The sequence below is a fragment of the Lynx canadensis genome, chromosome C1 (assembly GCF_007474595.2).
Source record: "Lynx canadensis isolate LIC74 chromosome C1, mLynCan4.pri.v2, whole genome shotgun sequence".
Taxonomy (NCBI): domain Eukaryota; kingdom Metazoa; phylum Chordata; class Mammalia; order Carnivora; family Felidae; genus Lynx; species Lynx canadensis.
Window position 1 is genome coordinate 218,430,024 of NC_044310.1, and position 16,771 is coordinate 218,446,794.

Sequence of the window (16,771 nt, forward strand, 5' to 3'; positions counted from 1 at the left end):
AAAGTGCTGTCTCGGCAAGGTAGTGCAGGGGTGCAGAGCTGGCGGGACCAGAAAGCAAGATGGGGACGGCAGGGTCGGAAGCGTGGGGAGAGGGTCTGGTGGCGTCTGTCAAAGGCTATGCTTCGCAGCCTCCGAGTCGCAGGAGAAGCGATTTAAACCTGTACCGTGAAACAAGTGAGGGGATGCCACGCACACCTTCTCCAGGCTTCACTGTGAACCAGGGGACCTCACAGGCGCTTGCTCTCGGGGCGGGTGGCTGGAGGCTGCGTGCCCGTGCACCCAGCCCTGCCTGCCTTCTCCTTTTGGGCCTCCTTCCAGCACAGGGGCGGGGGCGGGGGCAGGGGGTGGGCAGGGCGGAGGACCTGCTTTTCTTCTTCCCTGGGGCTCATGGGATGTTCGTGTCCTCTGCCTACCTTTCCAGCCTCTGTTTTCTGCTTCTCTCCATCCCTTCCTTCCCTCCCCCCGCCCCGCACTGTCCCTCCGCTCCTCCTCTCCTCCTGGCTGTTGGCTGCAGAGCTGTGCTGCCTTCAGAGACACCTTGTGTCACTTGTACAGGGGCCGCTTGGTTACTTCCTGGGATCCTCACTGTGGGTTTGAAGCTGGGGTCTCTGCTTAGACCCAGCCCGGGTCATTCTTGCCAAGGACGTTAAGGACATCTCAGCTTGGTGATGGCAGCAGGTGTCTCTAAGGCCTGGGGAGAGGGCATAGCTGATACAGCCCTTCGTGGACCCTATGGATCGTGGGCGGGGGCTAACCTTCCATGTTGCCAAAGTGGGAAAGGGTGGCCTTCAGCCCACACAGCGGTGGTGGGGGTGGGGAGCAGGGCCCCGAGGAGGCCTCCGGAGAGTCTCGCCCTGGTCTGCATCCAACTCTCAGGCTTGGAAACGAGGAGCTCATTCCGCCAGTGCCCCGGCTCTGTCCCCAGTCCCCACCCCTGCATCCTTCATGTTCCTTCTCTTTCAAAACACATTTGACTCCTGCCTTCCCTGCTGAATCCATTGCCAGCTTCCTGTTGCGTCTGGGCACAGCCTCTCCATGGCCTGGCTCACAAGGCTTCTGGAGATCTGGTCTACTTCCTGTCCCCCGGCTCCCTCTCAGCTCTCACGCCCGTGCCTGAACCCTGAGGTCCCCTGCATGGTCATGCTTCCTGTTTCTTTGTCTGGCAGCAGGTGTGGGATCGGCTGTCCCAGAGCCCTGGCCTCTCCTCCCTCCCAGGCGTGTAATTGTTGCATTTGGTCTCTCCCCCAGTACGCACAAGCGTCCTTGACCTGTGGTCTAGCGCCTGGCGTGTGACAGTTGCTCAGGGCATCCTTGTGGAATGAACAGGCGGGATTCCTGAGCGGAGGTGTTCGAAGCCTCTGCGCGGTGGCAGGGACGCTGCAGGAGGGTTTTTGTGTTTCATAGAGCTCGAGTTAGATCATTCCGTGAGGCCCTTTCCATGCGGGGCCCCGTTGATCCTGGGCGGAGTTCAGGCACTTGTGGAACTGTGTGGGTCGCCTTTGTTGTCCGTGCTAACACACCGGAGGCGACAGTTACCAGGAGAGGCCGTGCTTTGTGCTAACAGCATTTCCTTCTAGTATTTTCTCCCGGGACCTTCCTGGGGAGACGCAGAACGTGTTTAACGAGCTGTCCCTGAATGCCCATTTGTCACTTGTGCTGATGTCACTTTCACCTTGCCTTTTGTTTCCTCCCGCTCTGATGACAAGCTCTCCAGTGACGATGCGGTGAAACGAGTGTTGGCTGGAGAGAGGGGGGACGCGAAGGCAAGGACCTCCCTGACGTCCAAGTCTCAGGAATTGGACAACAGGAACGCGCGAGAGGAAGGGCCCGGAGTTCGTGAAGATAAAGAGGTGAATTGCAAGTTGTGCATATCCGGAAGGGAGATAATGAGTCTTTTTGTAGCCCAGGTAAAGGTGTTTATAAGTGATGCTGTTATTTGACCTTTTCTTCAGGATAAAAGATATTCTGAGATAAATGAGGAAAGTGCAAGGAGAGACCAGAAACAGAGGGAAGAAGTGAAAGAAGAAAGCAAAGCACGAGACAAGGACAAGGACAAGGACAAGACGATGGAGAACGACCGTGAGAGACACAAGGAGCCGGAGAGGGACAAGTACCGAGAAGGAGAGAGAGAGCGAGCCAGGAACCGGGCCAAGCAGGACAGGGACAGAGGCACCCAAGAGCGGGACAAGGACGTGGAGCGCGAGAGAGAGCGACGGAGTGAGGCCGGGAAGGAGAAGGAGAGACGGAAGGAGCGAGAGCGAGAGCGGGAGCGAGACAAGGGCCGGGACAGGGACCGCGACAGGCGGAGGGGCAAGGACGGGGACCACTCCAGGAACCCCGACAGGGAGAAGAGCAGAGAGCACGACAAACCGGAGAGGAAGGTAAAGTCCTGGTTGCAGCCCTCTGCCTTTAACCTGCAGCGATTTCTGTCGTTGTCGTGGCATGATTAGGAAACCGCTTCTCTCCAGCACCACCTACGGCAGGCTCGGGTTCCAAGGGGAACCCCAGACCGACCCCAGGCGTTGCCAAGTGTTTTACGAGGTGCTCCCCTCACCTCTGCACCGTGGGCGTGCACGTGGGCGTTTCGGAAGACGGAGCTTCATGCCGTCGCTGTGCGCACAGTTCCTAGGTGTGCCTCAGCCGTGTGCAGGCTCTTACCCACCGCCTGGCTTGTGGGCACGGCTGACTTCTGGCAGGATTAGGGCCACGCTCTAAGTCCTGTGCGCATTAGTGGAGGAGCACGAGACCTCTGATTGCTGTAATTCTCGTTTGATTAAGTTTTCAGCTACATTTACGACAGGCCAGAAAATTTGTTTGGTTTCAGACGGTGTTTTCTAAACATGCAGGTGACTTTTGGGCTCATAGAGGTGGGGAGGCCTCCGTCAGGACTGGCTTTGCAGGTGCCTGTTCTCACGGGGACACTTTGGCGTCCCAGAGGCGGAATGTGGAGATCTGCTGGTTTCCAGCTACTAGGAAGGAGGGGCCGAGGTCTGGAAAGGTTCAGGGTCTGCCCAGGTGAGGTGGTTGGGTAGTGAGGAGCAGGGCCAGTGCTGGCACTCGGGGTTGTGCCTCCCGGCCCTGTGGCATCTCTGGGATGTACTGTACTGGGCGATGACGGGCCCAGTGGGCATGACCCTGGGGGAGCCTCAGGGTCTCCCAGGAGCCCCCTGAAGTGATGGGCCCTGTGATATGTGTCCTGAAAACCAGGCTTCCCTTAGAGAAAGGCTTTAGAAATAACAAAGGCATTCCGCACCTTTTGCCTCTTTTTAGAGGTCTAAGAAAAAGTATTTTTCACTGACCTCATTTTTCTGAGGCGCTAGCACGTTCTCTTGTTTTTTTCTGTGCCCAAGTTGGGCAGCCCCCGGAACGGGATGACCTTCTCAGCTGTCCAGGTCTTATGAAGTTTCCCATACTGTACGTTCACTGAAACTGCTGGTGCTGTGACCGGTGTTATAAATAGAAAGCTAATTCCAAAGACGAGTTTTTATAGGCGGGTCTGTGGGACACTGGAACCTGGTGGGAGTGACGGCTTGACTTCGCGGGTGAGACCAGGGCGAGGGGCCTGTGCTGCTGCTGCCTTTTTTTTTTTTTAATTTATTTTTATTTACTTATTTGTTTTTTAATTTTAAGTAGGCTTCTTGCCCAACGTGGGGCTTGAACTCACGACCCTAAGACCAAGAGTCGTCTGCTCTACCGACTGAGCCAGCCGGGCGCCCTGGGCCTGTGCTTCTGCTCAGAGCTGGTCCTCCAGGCCCCCAAAGCCGGCCGTCGGGGTGGTTTTGTGGGGCCAGCTGCTCCCGTGTAGATCTGGGGTTCCTCTGCGGGGTCTGCAGGGCAGTGCTCGCTGGTGGTGAGGACACCCCGTGTGGACACCTCCCAGGGAACCAGGCTCCGGGACTTTGGTACAGGCAGCTCTTGGGAGGCTCCCGTCCTCACCCTCCGTCAGCTCCCTTGACTCTCTTCCACTCGATTTCTGTCTGGAAGAGACGATGATCAGACCTTCTCAGTCCCCCTCAGGCTTTTTGTGAAGATGAGGCAGGTGGTGTGTCTAGAGTGTGGGGGTGCGGGGGGGAGGGCCAGGTGTCAGGGCTGGGGGTACGGTGACTCCTCACCCTCAGGGGACAGCGGGGCGGGCGAGGGGCTGTGCACAGAGCCTGATGTCTTCCGCAGGGAATTAGGAGGACAGCCTGGTGCCTTCTGCAGGGAGTTAGGAGGACACGTGGTCGTTGACTTGAACCGTTGTCCTTTGCTTTTCAGTCCTTGAGGAGGACGATCTCTGTGTAGTCTCTCCTGCTTTCTCCTCCTCGCATCAAGATGCGTCTGTTAGAGACCTGACTGTAGGACTGAGTTGGTGTGTGCAGTTTGCACGTAATTTGCTCTGGGAGAACTTTCCCGATGTACAGCCTGAAGCCTTCGCTTACAAAGAAGCGTCCATTCGGACGTTGCCCCACTCTCGGAAGCACGGACTGTGGCTGTGTGTCCGTTTCTGTTCACTCCTTACCCCGTTTCCAGATTCCTGCGTCTCGCTGAGGAGTTTGGCCTGGTGTGGGGATCCCGCATGTCTAGGAGATGCCGTTCCGTAGTTTCCCAAGAGGCACCGCCCTGACCCCGTGGCCCTGCCCTGTCTGCCCCGTGGAGAAAGGTCCCGGAAGGCCCTTTGGAAACATGGGTGGCGTCAGGCGTGGAGTGTGACCGATGCTCTTAAGGGAAAGTGATCTTGCTGCTGGTCAGCAAGAAACATCTCGCATCTTGATGTGTTTGTAGATGTCACAGATTTGAATACCAACAGAATATGATGAATTATTGTTGTTGTTTTTTTTAACAGTCCTCAAACTCAGGGGAGGTGTCTAAAAAGTTGTCAGATGGATCTGTGAAAGACTCCAAAGCTGAAACAGAGGTAAACTTTAAAAAATAATTTCAAGAGATGTAAACGGGTAGCTGTGTTGGTGTGGTGACTGCAGCACTGTGGCCTTTTCCAGCCCACGGAGACCCGGGCGCGGGACATGGCCCAGGCTCACGCAGGAGTCCGGATGTCCATGGTGGGCTGTGGGCTTTCCTTATTCGTTTATTTGACAAGTATGATGTATGGGGTACAAAGGGATGGGGGCGTCATCCGGGAGAGGGTCCAATCTCCAGGCAGACAGGGAAAGCAGGGGCACTGGAGGGACCCCTCCAAGCTGTGCCCGGCCTATGTGGGACCCTGCGGTGCGTATCCTACGGCTGGGGGACAGCCGAGGCTGGGCCATGTCATCTCTGCGCCTCTGGGCCCCAGAGGTTAGACTCATCCTGACTTTCACAGTCCAGTTTGCATTTCAGAAAGTGTATCCAGGCAGCTTCAGGGAAGATGGATGAGGTGTGGAATGGAGGCTGGGGGGCCAGTTAGGAGTCATCCTGGCAGGTGCAGCAAAACCACGGCGGCTGCTTTGTGCTGTCTTTAAACGTGAACACTCGCACTGTGAATTGTTACGGATGGACGCTTGTGAGTGAATAGCGTATAGCTACCGAGAGTGAGTCCTCGGGAACACGGCTGCTAAGATAGTGTTTCTCAGTGTGGCTGGTGGACTGCTGGCCTTTTTAGGCCTTTGCAGAAGATTGGTTTCTGACTGTAGAGTGAAGGGGCCTCCGTGTGTTCAGTTCAGCCTCAGGTCTGGAGCAGCCCCGTTCCGCTCTCGAGCGTCTGGATGGTGGTGTTCTCTTTGCTCTTTGTTCTTCGTTAAGCAGAGCTTGAATAGGAAGTCTGCTCAACGTGTTGCTGTGACATACGCACTGATTCATTCCTTCTCCTTCTCTTTTCTTTAAGACTGAGGTTTCCACTAGAGCGTCTGGGTCCGTGACAGCAAAGATGTCAAAACGGCGATCCAAAAATTCAATGGAAGGTACTGCAAATTTATCATTATAAGTAACTGAAAATATGGAAATTGGTCACCGTATCTGGTAGAAACAAGTCCTGTGGCTAGAAGGCAGATGTACCACTGGGGGAATGAACCAAGGCTATGTGAAAGGGGTGAAGATACATCTGTCTGTCTGTCTGTCTCTTTCTCCCTCTCTCCCTCTCTCCCTTCCTCTTTCCCTTCCTCTCCCTCTGTCTCCCGTGCATGTGTGTGTGTGAGCCCATGACACCAGGGGCAGGGGAGCGCCTCTTTGCTGGAGATCTGTTGCAATCTGGGAGATGTGCTCAAATGGTTGCCAGTCGCCCGTGTTTCCTTGACTCTGGTCGTGTGAATCGGTAGGCTCAATTTAATCCTGATGCAGAGTGGCCGACAAAAGCACCCTGCTCTTAGGTGATGTTTACCATTTAAAGATCAGAAATGGTCCCCAGGAATCATGCCAAAAGCTAGGAGCTGGAGCTCAAGTGGGCAGGCCCGGCCGGGGCTTAGCCCACGCGCAGTACCCGGTTCTGACGGACCGGTAGGTGGGAGCGAGGGTCAGGCCGGTGCCGGCGAGCGCCCCTGCAGGCTTTCCAGGGAAGTGTCACGTTACTTTGAGCAGCGGTCGTGTCCGAGAAGGCATCCTTTTCCTACATCGTAGAGGTCCAGGTAGCGTGGACCTAGTTGGACGTGAGAAGTGGCACGGAGATGAGGCAGAGTCCTCTCCTCATAATGGTATGCGGTGCCCTTGAGCGTCTCTGTGCCGGCACCTGGCCTCTTGTGGGCGATCTCTGTGGGCGAGGCTCCCGGGAGGGGCCCCTGGTGCCCGGGGCAGGCAGGCTTTCGGGTGTCAGCCGAGGTGCACACCAGTTCCCCGCGCCCGACGCCTTTTCCGGTGTCTTTGAGGCTTGCCGACTTGGGTCCGTGAAAAATGAACGGTGCTGGCTCTTTTTAATTGCTAGTGAAATTGTGCATTTTTAACGTGTGTTAATCGTGTGTATTGACCTCTCAGGCCTGTCCTCTCCTTTGTGGGCTCGTCACCGCCGCGATGGAGTTTCCGTGTTGTCCTTAATTTGCGCAAGCTCGCTGTCTGTGAAGCATGGCTGCCGATTTTTAGATACGTGTTTGTTCTTTTTTCTTTTCCCCCCTAGTTCATCTCTACTCGCTGTGTTTCGTTCCTCACTTGCCTGAGTGCTTGATGTTTCAACACTGGAAGCGACCAGTCGTTTTTTTTTTTTTTTTTTTTTGTAGTTTGTCTAGAGATTCGAGAGACGAAGATTTGTGCTTTATCCTGCATTTTTATGTTTAATCTTTTTAGTGACGCTGTAAGGTGAGGCTCTCAGTTTATTTTTCTGAAACACCAGGTGTTCCAGAATTATTGCTATTAAGCCATTTTATGCGCCTATTCTTCCAGGTTATTTTACAACATTGCATCAAAGAGTCTCACGTCCCTCGAACAGAACTAATTAGTTTGTCAGGATTAGGTTGCCCGTGCCCTCACTGGGGAAGACTGGACACCTGTGGTTTCGAGTCAGGACGCGTGTCTCCGCCTCCCCCAAGAGGACGCGTGTGCCCGTGCTGGGCGGTGTCGGCGGTCAGGATTGTGCTGGTTCGTGGTCACTTTGTTCAGCGATGGTGTCTTCTCTCCCCCGTTATTAGCGATGAGTGTCAGAACGTGTGCGTGTCGCTGACTGTTGTCACTGCACCCCAAACCTGGCCTGTGTTCATCTCAGCCCATAGTTCTGTTGGTTTCGGGTTGTTTCAAGCTGACGGTTGTTACTGTCCGCTTTTCTAATAGCTCAGGGCGTGTGCGTCTGAGTTGACTGGGGAGCTTGTGCCTTAGGGCTCCTTTCCCGTGGTCTCACTGAGATCCGATCACCAGAGATTCCAGGCTTTGTGATGCTGAGCTTTACCGAGGTGTCAGCAAGCTGGTGGGCTCTCCCCTGCCTGCCAGTCAGGCGCGGACCTCAGCGCCCAGCCTCCCCCACCAGAGCTGCCGTGCTCAAATGGGTACGGCACAGGGCACTTTGGCAAATGTCGAGCATCCGCAAGGTGCATGAGGCACAGGACATCTATGTTCTACTCAAGGAGATGAGCCTACATTTACTGGAGTGTGGGGTCCCAGGTTTGTTAGACACACAGACTCTTAAAGCTCTTCTAGAATCCCCACAGAACCCAAAAAACATTCTTCATAACAACACGATGATTTTTGCTTATGATTAAGTAGTGTCTTATAGCAGAAGAATACACTACGGGTGACTGTACAATGAAGCATTACAAGTTAAGTTTAACACATACTTTCATTGTGCAATTTCACATCAGGAAGAAGGGACTCTAGAACCAGTGAAAATAGTGCCTCCCCTGAAAAACAACATAACCCTTCCTACAGTAAAGCTAAGAAGGAACATACCGTGAAACAGCTCGGTAAGACTAAGCAAGCCCTCGTGGGGGCTGTGAATGTTGGAGAGTGACACCGTTGCTTCTCTTTGACCAGGGGACAGGTGCAGCTCTGCGGGTGGAGCCCTGCTTGAGCCGGGCCGGGGCTGTGGAGGGGGGGCTCTGGCCAGGGTGGTGCAGGCTCGGGGCGTGAAGCCCTGCCCACCAGAGCTGCCCCAACCGTGAGTGGGTCTCCTACCATAAGTCAGTGATGGGCTGAAATTGTCCATTTGAGTGTTCTGCAGATATTTCTGGAGTACCTGCCCCCCCGGGGAGTGTAACGTAGAGGGACAAGGCAGGTAATAAAGAGAACGAGGGTGCTGCCTTCACGTTAATGACGAGACTTTTGATGGAAACCGTAGCCGGGAGGGGTGGGTGAGGTAGGGGCGGGGTGCGTAGGCAGAGAGGCTCCGAGGACAGGTCATCTGGACAGAGAGTTGACAAGGTGACGGGGGACGTGCGGGCGTCCGGGAACAGGCAGAGGCCCTGGGCGGGGGACAGCCTCGCCTGTGTGAGTGATGGGAGGCCCAGCAGCGAGGCGGGCGGGGAGGGGAAGGGGGGAGTGGCCCCTGAGGAGGGAGGCCCGAGGTGTGGGCCACGTTGGTCAAGTGTTTGTGGCGAGTGTGAGCAGAAGCCCTGGGAGGACATGAGGCCGGACAGAGGCCTGATCAGACTCAGGTTTTAGAAGCATCTCCTTTTGAAACTAGAGAGGCGCAAGTGTGGAGGCCGGACGGCAGGTAGGTGTCCGGGTGAGACCGTGATGGCAGGGACCCGAGTGTCACTGGTGAGAGCAGACTGGGTGTAGGACACATTTATAGAAGGATGACAGATAAGCGGGGTGACCGCGGGGCACTTGCTAGAAAGGAGAGGGCACGGAGGTAAGGTCGGTGGGGAGGGGGCTGGGCACCTGTGTGGCCCATTCACTGAAGCGACGGGGCTTCGGGAGGAAACGGTTGGTGGGATGGGCGGCAGCACGAGGAATTCTGCTTCCCGCGCACGAGGTTCAAGTGCCTGCGAACAGCCCGGTGGTGTGTGGAGACAGCAGTCGGAGGCGTAGGCCCGGGGTTCAGGGAGGGGCAGGAGCCACTGAAGGTGACGTCGAAGGAGGTGGGGGTCTTTTGCACGGTGGTCTTTCCCTGACACGGAAACCCGTGTGAAATTCAAGTAGGGGACCGTGGAGATGAAGAGGGCGGGCTCTGGAGCCCGCCAGGACCTGCAGGGCGGAGGCGGTACTGCTGGGGGTCCCACAGTCCGGAGAGAGGGTGTCCTGAGAGCCGGGGGCCGGAGGGGCGGCGGGAGGAGGGGGGGAGGCGTGTGTCCTGTGACTCTGGAGGGGATGAGCGAGCATGAGCCTCGTGTAAAGCCCTGTCCGTCCCAACGGGAGGACCTGCCCCACACGCAGAGTCCTCTGCAATGTTTTAATCTGTTGTTAACTATTTTGTGTCAGGAAGAAAGGAAGATAGTATCTCAGCTAAAATTTTAGGCTCCTTGGTGTCTGGATTAAATAATGAACCAGATCAGGAAACTACGACCTCGAATATAGGTAAGAAAAAGGTATTCTTTAGTTTAAATTCTTTACCACTTTGACGTAAAGTATTTATCTCGGTGTAGTTATATTTTTTATTCTAATCATGATGTACTGAAGATCAGAAATGATACCAAATATTGATACAATATCAATGACATTGATATTCCACTTGCTTTAATTTGCTAAGTTATGATAAAGAATATTAACTCAGTTTTAGTTAACTTTTACGTGCCTTTTTACACGTAACTCATTTTCGCATCTAGATCAAGATGCTTTCTTCATCTTGCTGTTGGGATTTAGAAAAACGATGTGGACGGGTGGATAGAGAAAATTATTCAACTTTCCGGTCCTGCTCTGCTGTGTCGTATTAAGGGAATGCCCCCGATAAAGGTTTTAGGGTGCTTGCTGCGGCACGAGGGGACGTTGTTGCCCGCGGCTTGCGCTCTTACCCTGAGGCGGCAGTGGGACAGGTGCGTCGCGTCCCCGCCCTGCTGCTGTGGGGCCATTAGGTGCATGAATTCGGGGTTTCAGATGGGGTGATCCTTGATGAGTGTCAGTATTTGTGACGTTAAATTCTTCAGAAATATTAAGAAGCTTGAGTGACATTTAAGAGAAAATATAGCGTAAATCTTTTTTTTAATGTTTTTTTAAATTTATTTTTGAGAGAGGGGCGCCTGGGTGGCGCAGTCGGTTAAGCGTCCGACTTCAGCCAGGTCACGATCTCGCGGTCCGTGAGTTCGAGCCCCGCGTCGGGCTCTGGGCTGATGGCTCGGAGCCTGGAGCCTGTTTCCGATTCTGTGTCTCCCTCTCTCTCTGCCCCTCCCCCATTCATGCTCTGTCTCTCTCTGTCCCAAAAATAAATAAAAACATGGAAAAAAAATTAAAAAAAAATTTATTTTTGAGAGAGAGAGAGTGTGAGCACGAGTGGGGGTGGAGCAGAGGGGGTTCTCACCGACGAACTTGACGGCGGGGGGGCGTGCTGCCGTTCGGCCACATCCTCTTAAAGTATACGGATCTCCTTTCTGCGGAGGCTCAGCTGCGGGCAGCTCCGAGGAGGGGAGCCCCGGGCAGCCCCCGTAGCACGGGAGAGGGGTGGGTGGTGCCGGTCGTGTGAGCGGAGACCGCCACCTGGGGCAGCCGGCCGGGCGGTGACCGTCTGCCCGTGTCCCAGACCAGAGGGAAGACCCCATTCCTGCCGTTGCCACCTCTTGGCCTCGAGCAAGCTTCCTGGGTGCGTGGTCCGAGCCGCAGGCCCCTCTGCGCTCAGTGGGTGTAGAAGCACCTGCCTTGAGGCTAAATGAGCTCCGCCCAGAAAGTGGCCAGCTTGTCGCACGGGGGCCACACGGCACCTGCTTTGCAGATGCCCCGTTAGTTACTGTGGGTCTCGTGCTGAGATGGTCTGATGGGATGGAAGTACACCCGAGTGGCTGTTTAGACCTGTGCCCTCACTTGGTGGGTGTTCTCTCCGGAATCCTGTGGCACACAGTTCTCAGTTGAGAGCTTTGCAGAGATTGGAACGGAGCCCGGTGCCCCCTGGCGGCCACGAGTGGAGCCCTGCACCCGGTCCCTGGGCGGTCCCCTCCCTCCGCCCCCTGCCCCTACGTCCGCCCCTGCAGGTCACCAGCATGCCTGTCACAGGGGTCATCTCGTGCTGTCGGGACTCCGCTTTCTCAGCTGCCTCACCGTGGCTGATTTTCCAGTTGGGCGTGATTTCCAGATCCAGTGCTGGGTCTGCTCACTGAGCCTTTCCTCCCGGGTCCCCTCACCCTGAGCTGGTGCTGCTAAGCCATGCTGGCCCCTGTTGTGCCTGCTCCCCGGGCCCTGGCCTGACTTCGGCCACAGCGGCCCGCCCGCGGGACCGGGGCGTCACGGGAGCGTTCCTGCGTTTTGCTGTGTCCTCCCTCTTGCTCTCCCACGCGCCCCGAACCACCCCACAGGGAAGCTTCCGCTTCTTCCCTGCTCCGTATCGGAGCGCCAGCCGCGTGATGGGCCTGTTCTCTCTGCCGCTGTTTGACGGGGCATGGGGACATCCTTAGAGCTGTGTTGTGCTCGGGTGCTCTCACCCATGTCCTGTTGCTTTGCTGTGTACAACTTTTTATTATAAAAATGCAGAGTTGGGCGCCTGGGTAGCTCAGGGTCCAGTGTCTGACTTCGGCTCAGGTCACGATCTCACAGTCCGTGGGTTCGAGCCCCGCGTCGGGCTCTGTGCTGACGGCTCGGAGCCTGGAGCCTGCTTTGGATTCTGTCTCCTCCTCTCTCTGCTCCTCCCCTGCTTGCACTCTGTCTCTCTTTCTCTCGCTCAAAAATAAACATTAAAAAGAAAGAAAGAAAGAATGCCACAAGACCTTGGAAGCCGTGAAATGGTGCAAAGTGTCATTGGTCCCCTTGAGATAGAGGCAGAGGCGATGCATTTGGAAATCACCGTGTGGTGGGTTTTGTATAGTGTAGGAAAGTTTTGACACTTTCAAATAAAGTGTAACAACCTATAGTTCTTGTGTTTTCTTTTAAAGTTGATGATCTACAGTTGCCAAGCTGATGTTTAAGTTTAGATTTATTTTTGAGGTTAGTATATCATATTCTTTGGTTGTCTTATAGATCATAAATAATTAACTATTGGAATCAGGCTGTTTAAAGCATTTTTATAGATCCAACAAAATTTCCTTAGGAAATTGCGTGTCTTCTATTGTGTGTAGTTCTGTTACATAAAATCAGGTCTTTGATAGTTAATGATAGTTTGACTCTGATATAAAGTGTTTATTTGAATACTTTAAAGAAATTGTAAGGTTGTGTTTCAGGAAAGGGAACAATTTTTCTAATTTTATTTTTGTCTCCTGATTTCATTTTAGAGAGTGAGGTCCTGTGGTGATGGGTTAGCTTTCTACCCTGGGTCCTGCCACAGTTTAAAATCTGTTCCTCTAGCACCTCCCGCCCCTTATTTTTAGTATAAAAAAATGTTTTATTAGGTGTTTGATATTTTTTCTATTTTTTATAGACATTGGCACATTAGTCAGCCATCAGTACACAAGTTATTTGGGAACTTTCAATCTCTAGGACTGTGCCCTGTGCTGGAAGGATTTTTCTCTTTGCCCTGCTTTCCTGACACGGCCACCTATTTGCGGCTTCTCAGTTGGGCCTGGCCGCAGTGGGGAGGCGGGTGGAGAAGGTTCTGGAAATGGCGGTGGAGGGGCTAGTTGGCTTCGGCCGTGGGGACTCCACGCCTCCGCCTGGGCTGAGTGGGCCTGGGGTCTGCTCACAGTCCGGGCACCCCTTCCCTCTCCTGATCCCGCAGCCACGCTGAGAGGAACGTTCTGGGTGTGAGTTCTCCAAAGCTGCCTTCGATGGGTGTTCTGGGAGTTTGTGGGGTGGGAGAGCAAGGTAAGTACTGGAGCCGGAGGGGACCCGCCTGTGTGTGCGTCTTCGTGACCCATTTTAAACTGTTTTATGTCAGGCACAAAAGAAGCTAATACTAACTCAGCTAGCGTTTCAGACGATAATTCAGCTAGTCTGAGGCGTGAGCACGTCGAGCCAGGACCAGCAGTGAAGCAGAAAGGTAAGCGGGACACCCGTCTCCTCACTCCTTTCTTGGTGAGGGAGAGGGGTCCCCCCAGATGTAACCCCGGGGGGCTCCTCTCTCCCCAGAGGGCGGCGGCCAGGTCCCCTTGGCTTTCTGACCCACACGGAGTCCAGTCCCTGGTTCTTCGTCGGGACTGGACGTGGTGGGTGGCTCACTGTCGCTTTTTCACATCAGCTGGGCTAGGGCAGGCTGGTCACTGCGTGGTGACCCCAGTGTCCTTTCTGGGGTGGCGGGTGGAGCCCAGGCGGAGTCGGGAACGACCCGAACCGAGCTTCAGAGTCACTGCTGGAGTCCCGTCGGCCCAGCCGCACACCTCCCACGTTTCGTGTTCAGAGAGGACTTTTAAACAGCTTGGGACACTGCCCTGACCCGACATTTCTGTCATGTCCTCGGGGTGTCCTAAGTCGCACCTTGGTGAGATTCTGCTCTGGGCCTGGTTTTTCTCTGCATCGAGAAAACATTGTGGTGAAAGATGCGTCCGGCGTTTGTCAGGCACGTGTCGGGCTCGGAGGGGACGTCCCGCAGCCAGTGTCTGCGGGCCAGGTGACACTCGTCGGCTCGTGCACGCCGCAGGCCGGGTGCGTGGCAGGCCCGAGGCGGTGGGCACGGGGACCCGGCCTGGGGGGCGCCGTGTGGTGAGGGGTGCTGGCCGGGAGCGTGGGGGCCACGGGGCCGCATGGGGCTGGGTGCGTGCTGGCTGGGCGGCTGAATCGCACGTGGGTCGCGTCAGTTGGGTCCAGGCGGGGGCGGCCTGGGCCGTGTGGGTGGTGGGGGGACAGGCAGGTTCCGGGGTGCTCCAGGCAGGGTCTGCCCAGGGAGGGGGTGTGCGTGGGCGGGGAAAGAGGCAGAGCTGGTGAAGGGTCCGGACGAGACCTGCGCCCCTGAGGCTGGAGCCCTCGCCCAAGGGCGGGGGACCCCGCCTGCGAAGGGGTGAGGCCGCTCTGAGCTCACCATCCGGGTGTCGGCCTTGAGCTCCAGCAGCCGCGGTGTGTCCCCAACCCGATGGCATGAGTTTCGACGAGAGCTTAGGAGTCTGGGGTCCAGGGCCAGGCAGCACGGTGTTGAGGAGAGGGTCTGCTGCTACCTGCTTTGGCCCCAGGGCAGGCCCGTCCCGGGGTTGAGCCCAAGCCCCCCGTTGCCATCACCCCGTCCTTCCAGTGGCGCCGTCTGGAAGCGCCATTTCCGGGTGCTTCCTAACCACCAACCCACATTTGCACTGGGCCTGGCCCCTGCCCTGTCACTCTGTGCAGCGTGACCTCCGGGAGGCTCCTGTGTTCCCTACGTACGGTCCCTGTAGGGCCTGCCGGTTCCTGTCGCCCTGGAGGCGTGGCCTCTCCTGTCCCTAGAGCCACCTTCTTTGGGGCACTATTCACGTGGCTCTATGACCGGTGACCCGAACGTTCTCAAGTGCGCCTCAGCGGGCAGGCTAAGGTGTCCGAGGAGCACTCTTCCCCCTGTGGGTGCGTGTGTGCCCTCGGGGCGACCCCGGGTCCCTGGCGCTGACTCGGACCCGTGCAGCTTCAGGGCTTCTGCAAACGTGGTCGTGTCACACAGAGATTGTCCTCCTGTGACTTGGGGTCCACCCCACCCCTGCCGTGCTTCCTCTCGTGTGCTTGTGGCCACGTAGGTCACTTCTGTCCCCAAAAAGCAGCCCTTGAAGAAGGATCCTGGGTGAAAAGAGCAAAGGTAGCCCATAGGGAGCTAGGCCGTGGCAGAGCCCTGCTGGCCAGCTCTGCGGGGAGGGCCCCGTCGCTCTTGTCCAGTCGTCAGAGTGCCCGGAGCCTTGTTTGCCAGGTCACCCCTCTCGTCCCTCGTGTCCCCGTTGGTCTGCTGGCGGCTCCCTGGGCGTATCAGCTGTTGCCTGTATCTTTCATCTGTGTGTGTGATCCCCTCTCTTCATATCCCTTTCGTCTTTTCATTAATGACATTTTATGGGTCATAGTTTCCTTTCTTCTTTGTCTTTCCCTCTTTGAAAACAAAGTGATCACAGTGGGACACTGGAAAAGGCTCCGAGGAAAGGGCCGCGTCTTCCCGACAGGCATTTGTGTTACTTAGTTTGTGTTTTTCCCTAGTCCTGCTCGTTTCATATTCCGAGCTTCACTAAAACAAAAGTCGGTTTTCTGATGTGCCTTTTTTTTTTTTTTTTTTTTTTTTTTTGGTGACTCCCCTAGTGATACGGGTAAGGAATGGCCTGAACTAAATGTGTTTGCTATAAATTGTGTGTGTGTGTGTCAATATGAACGTGTACTCTCAGATTTGTTAAGGAACCATACGTGTCCCACTTTAAGATTTAATCCACACACCTTATGTTCCAGAAGAATGCATCTCAGGACTCTTTCCAGAGTAAAAAGTACATTTCTAAATTCAAATTTTGATTCATTCTATTCTCTAGAATACAAAGGCTTTTTACTTTAAATAGTGGGATGAATTTAATTGCCTTAATAGAGTTTGTTACTTACTGATTAAGTCCTTTCACCAAAATGAAGAAGCTTTATTCAGATTACAAAAACAATTTGGTCCATACCCAAAGTAGAATCTGTTTAAATGCAGAAAAACATGAAGAAGGAGATGAAAAGCACTGTTTCTCATGGAAATGACCGTCCTTCTAGGACCCCTGTCGTGTATGTGTGTGTGTGTGTGTGTGTGTGTGTGTGGTGACGAGACACGCTCGTTACTGTTACATGTTGGAGTGATGACGTTTTGTGCAGAGGGTCCGGTGTGCGGCTGGAGTCACTAATACATGGTGTCAGGTGACCCTCTTGACACCGCTGATGACACACGTCCGTCCTTCTCAGGTTGTAGCTGACCGGATCCACCCACCTTTTCAAAGAGACAGAATCGGTTTGTACTTCCAGGGTTTGAACGCCGTCTCCCAGATCTTCACCACCTCTAGAAACGACTGTTGTGTCCTCGTTAAAATGATAGACGAATAAAGCTCGTTTGCATTTGCACTGACCCGATGGCTGTCTTTTCAAGCACTTACCTATTTGTGTTTCTTCCTTTGTGAATTGCTGATGCGATTGTCACGCTTCAGAAGAAGTCGGACCTTCTGTCCAGGAGAAATCCGAGCTGCCGAGCGAGCTTCCGGCCAACATCAGGTCTGCGGCCAACGTGCTCTCTCTTTGCACCTTCTGCCGTTTGTCCGGTGCTTGAGCTGAATTATGAGGAAATGCCTGTACAAAGAACGCAAAAACCGTTTGCTTAATTTTCACATGCTGGGTATAAGTAACTACACATAGGGCATTTTAAAGATTTAGGGAAATTCATAATTATGGTAATGTTTTGGTTACTTTTTGGATCTTAAATTTAATGAAAGTACAGGACTAAGAGACGGATACTTTCAACTTGTCAGGTTACTGGAATGTT

General features: G+C 54.6%; 1 protein-coding gene across 6 annotated transcripts in view; it reads left to right on the forward strand.

Annotated features, from left to right (window-relative positions):
* The window catches only part of TRAF3IP1 (TRAF3 interacting protein 1), a 62,405-nt gene that overhangs the window by 3,511 nt on the left and 42,123 nt on the right, over positions 1 to 16,771 (forward strand). For 2 of the 6 annotated variants that reach the window (XM_030325520.1, XM_030325525.1), the window contains exons 4-9: positions 1,707 to 1,850; positions 1,953 to 2,381; positions 4,826 to 4,897; positions 5,801 to 5,876; positions 15,564 to 15,584; positions 16,440 to 16,503. In XM_030325520.1, the coding sequence (XP_030181380.1) occupies positions 1,707 to 1,850; positions 1,953 to 2,381; positions 4,826 to 4,897; positions 5,801 to 5,876; positions 15,564 to 15,584; positions 16,440 to 16,503 (806 nt within the window). Of the gene's footprint in view, positions 1 to 1,706; positions 1,851 to 1,952; positions 2,382 to 4,825; positions 4,898 to 5,800; positions 5,877 to 8,189; positions 8,292 to 9,750; positions 9,847 to 13,279; positions 14,043 to 15,562; positions 15,585 to 16,439; positions 16,504 to 16,771 lie in introns of those variants that run through there. The other 4 variants (XM_030325527.1, XM_030325521.1, XM_030325522.1 and 1 more) reach the window with 4 other exon arrangements.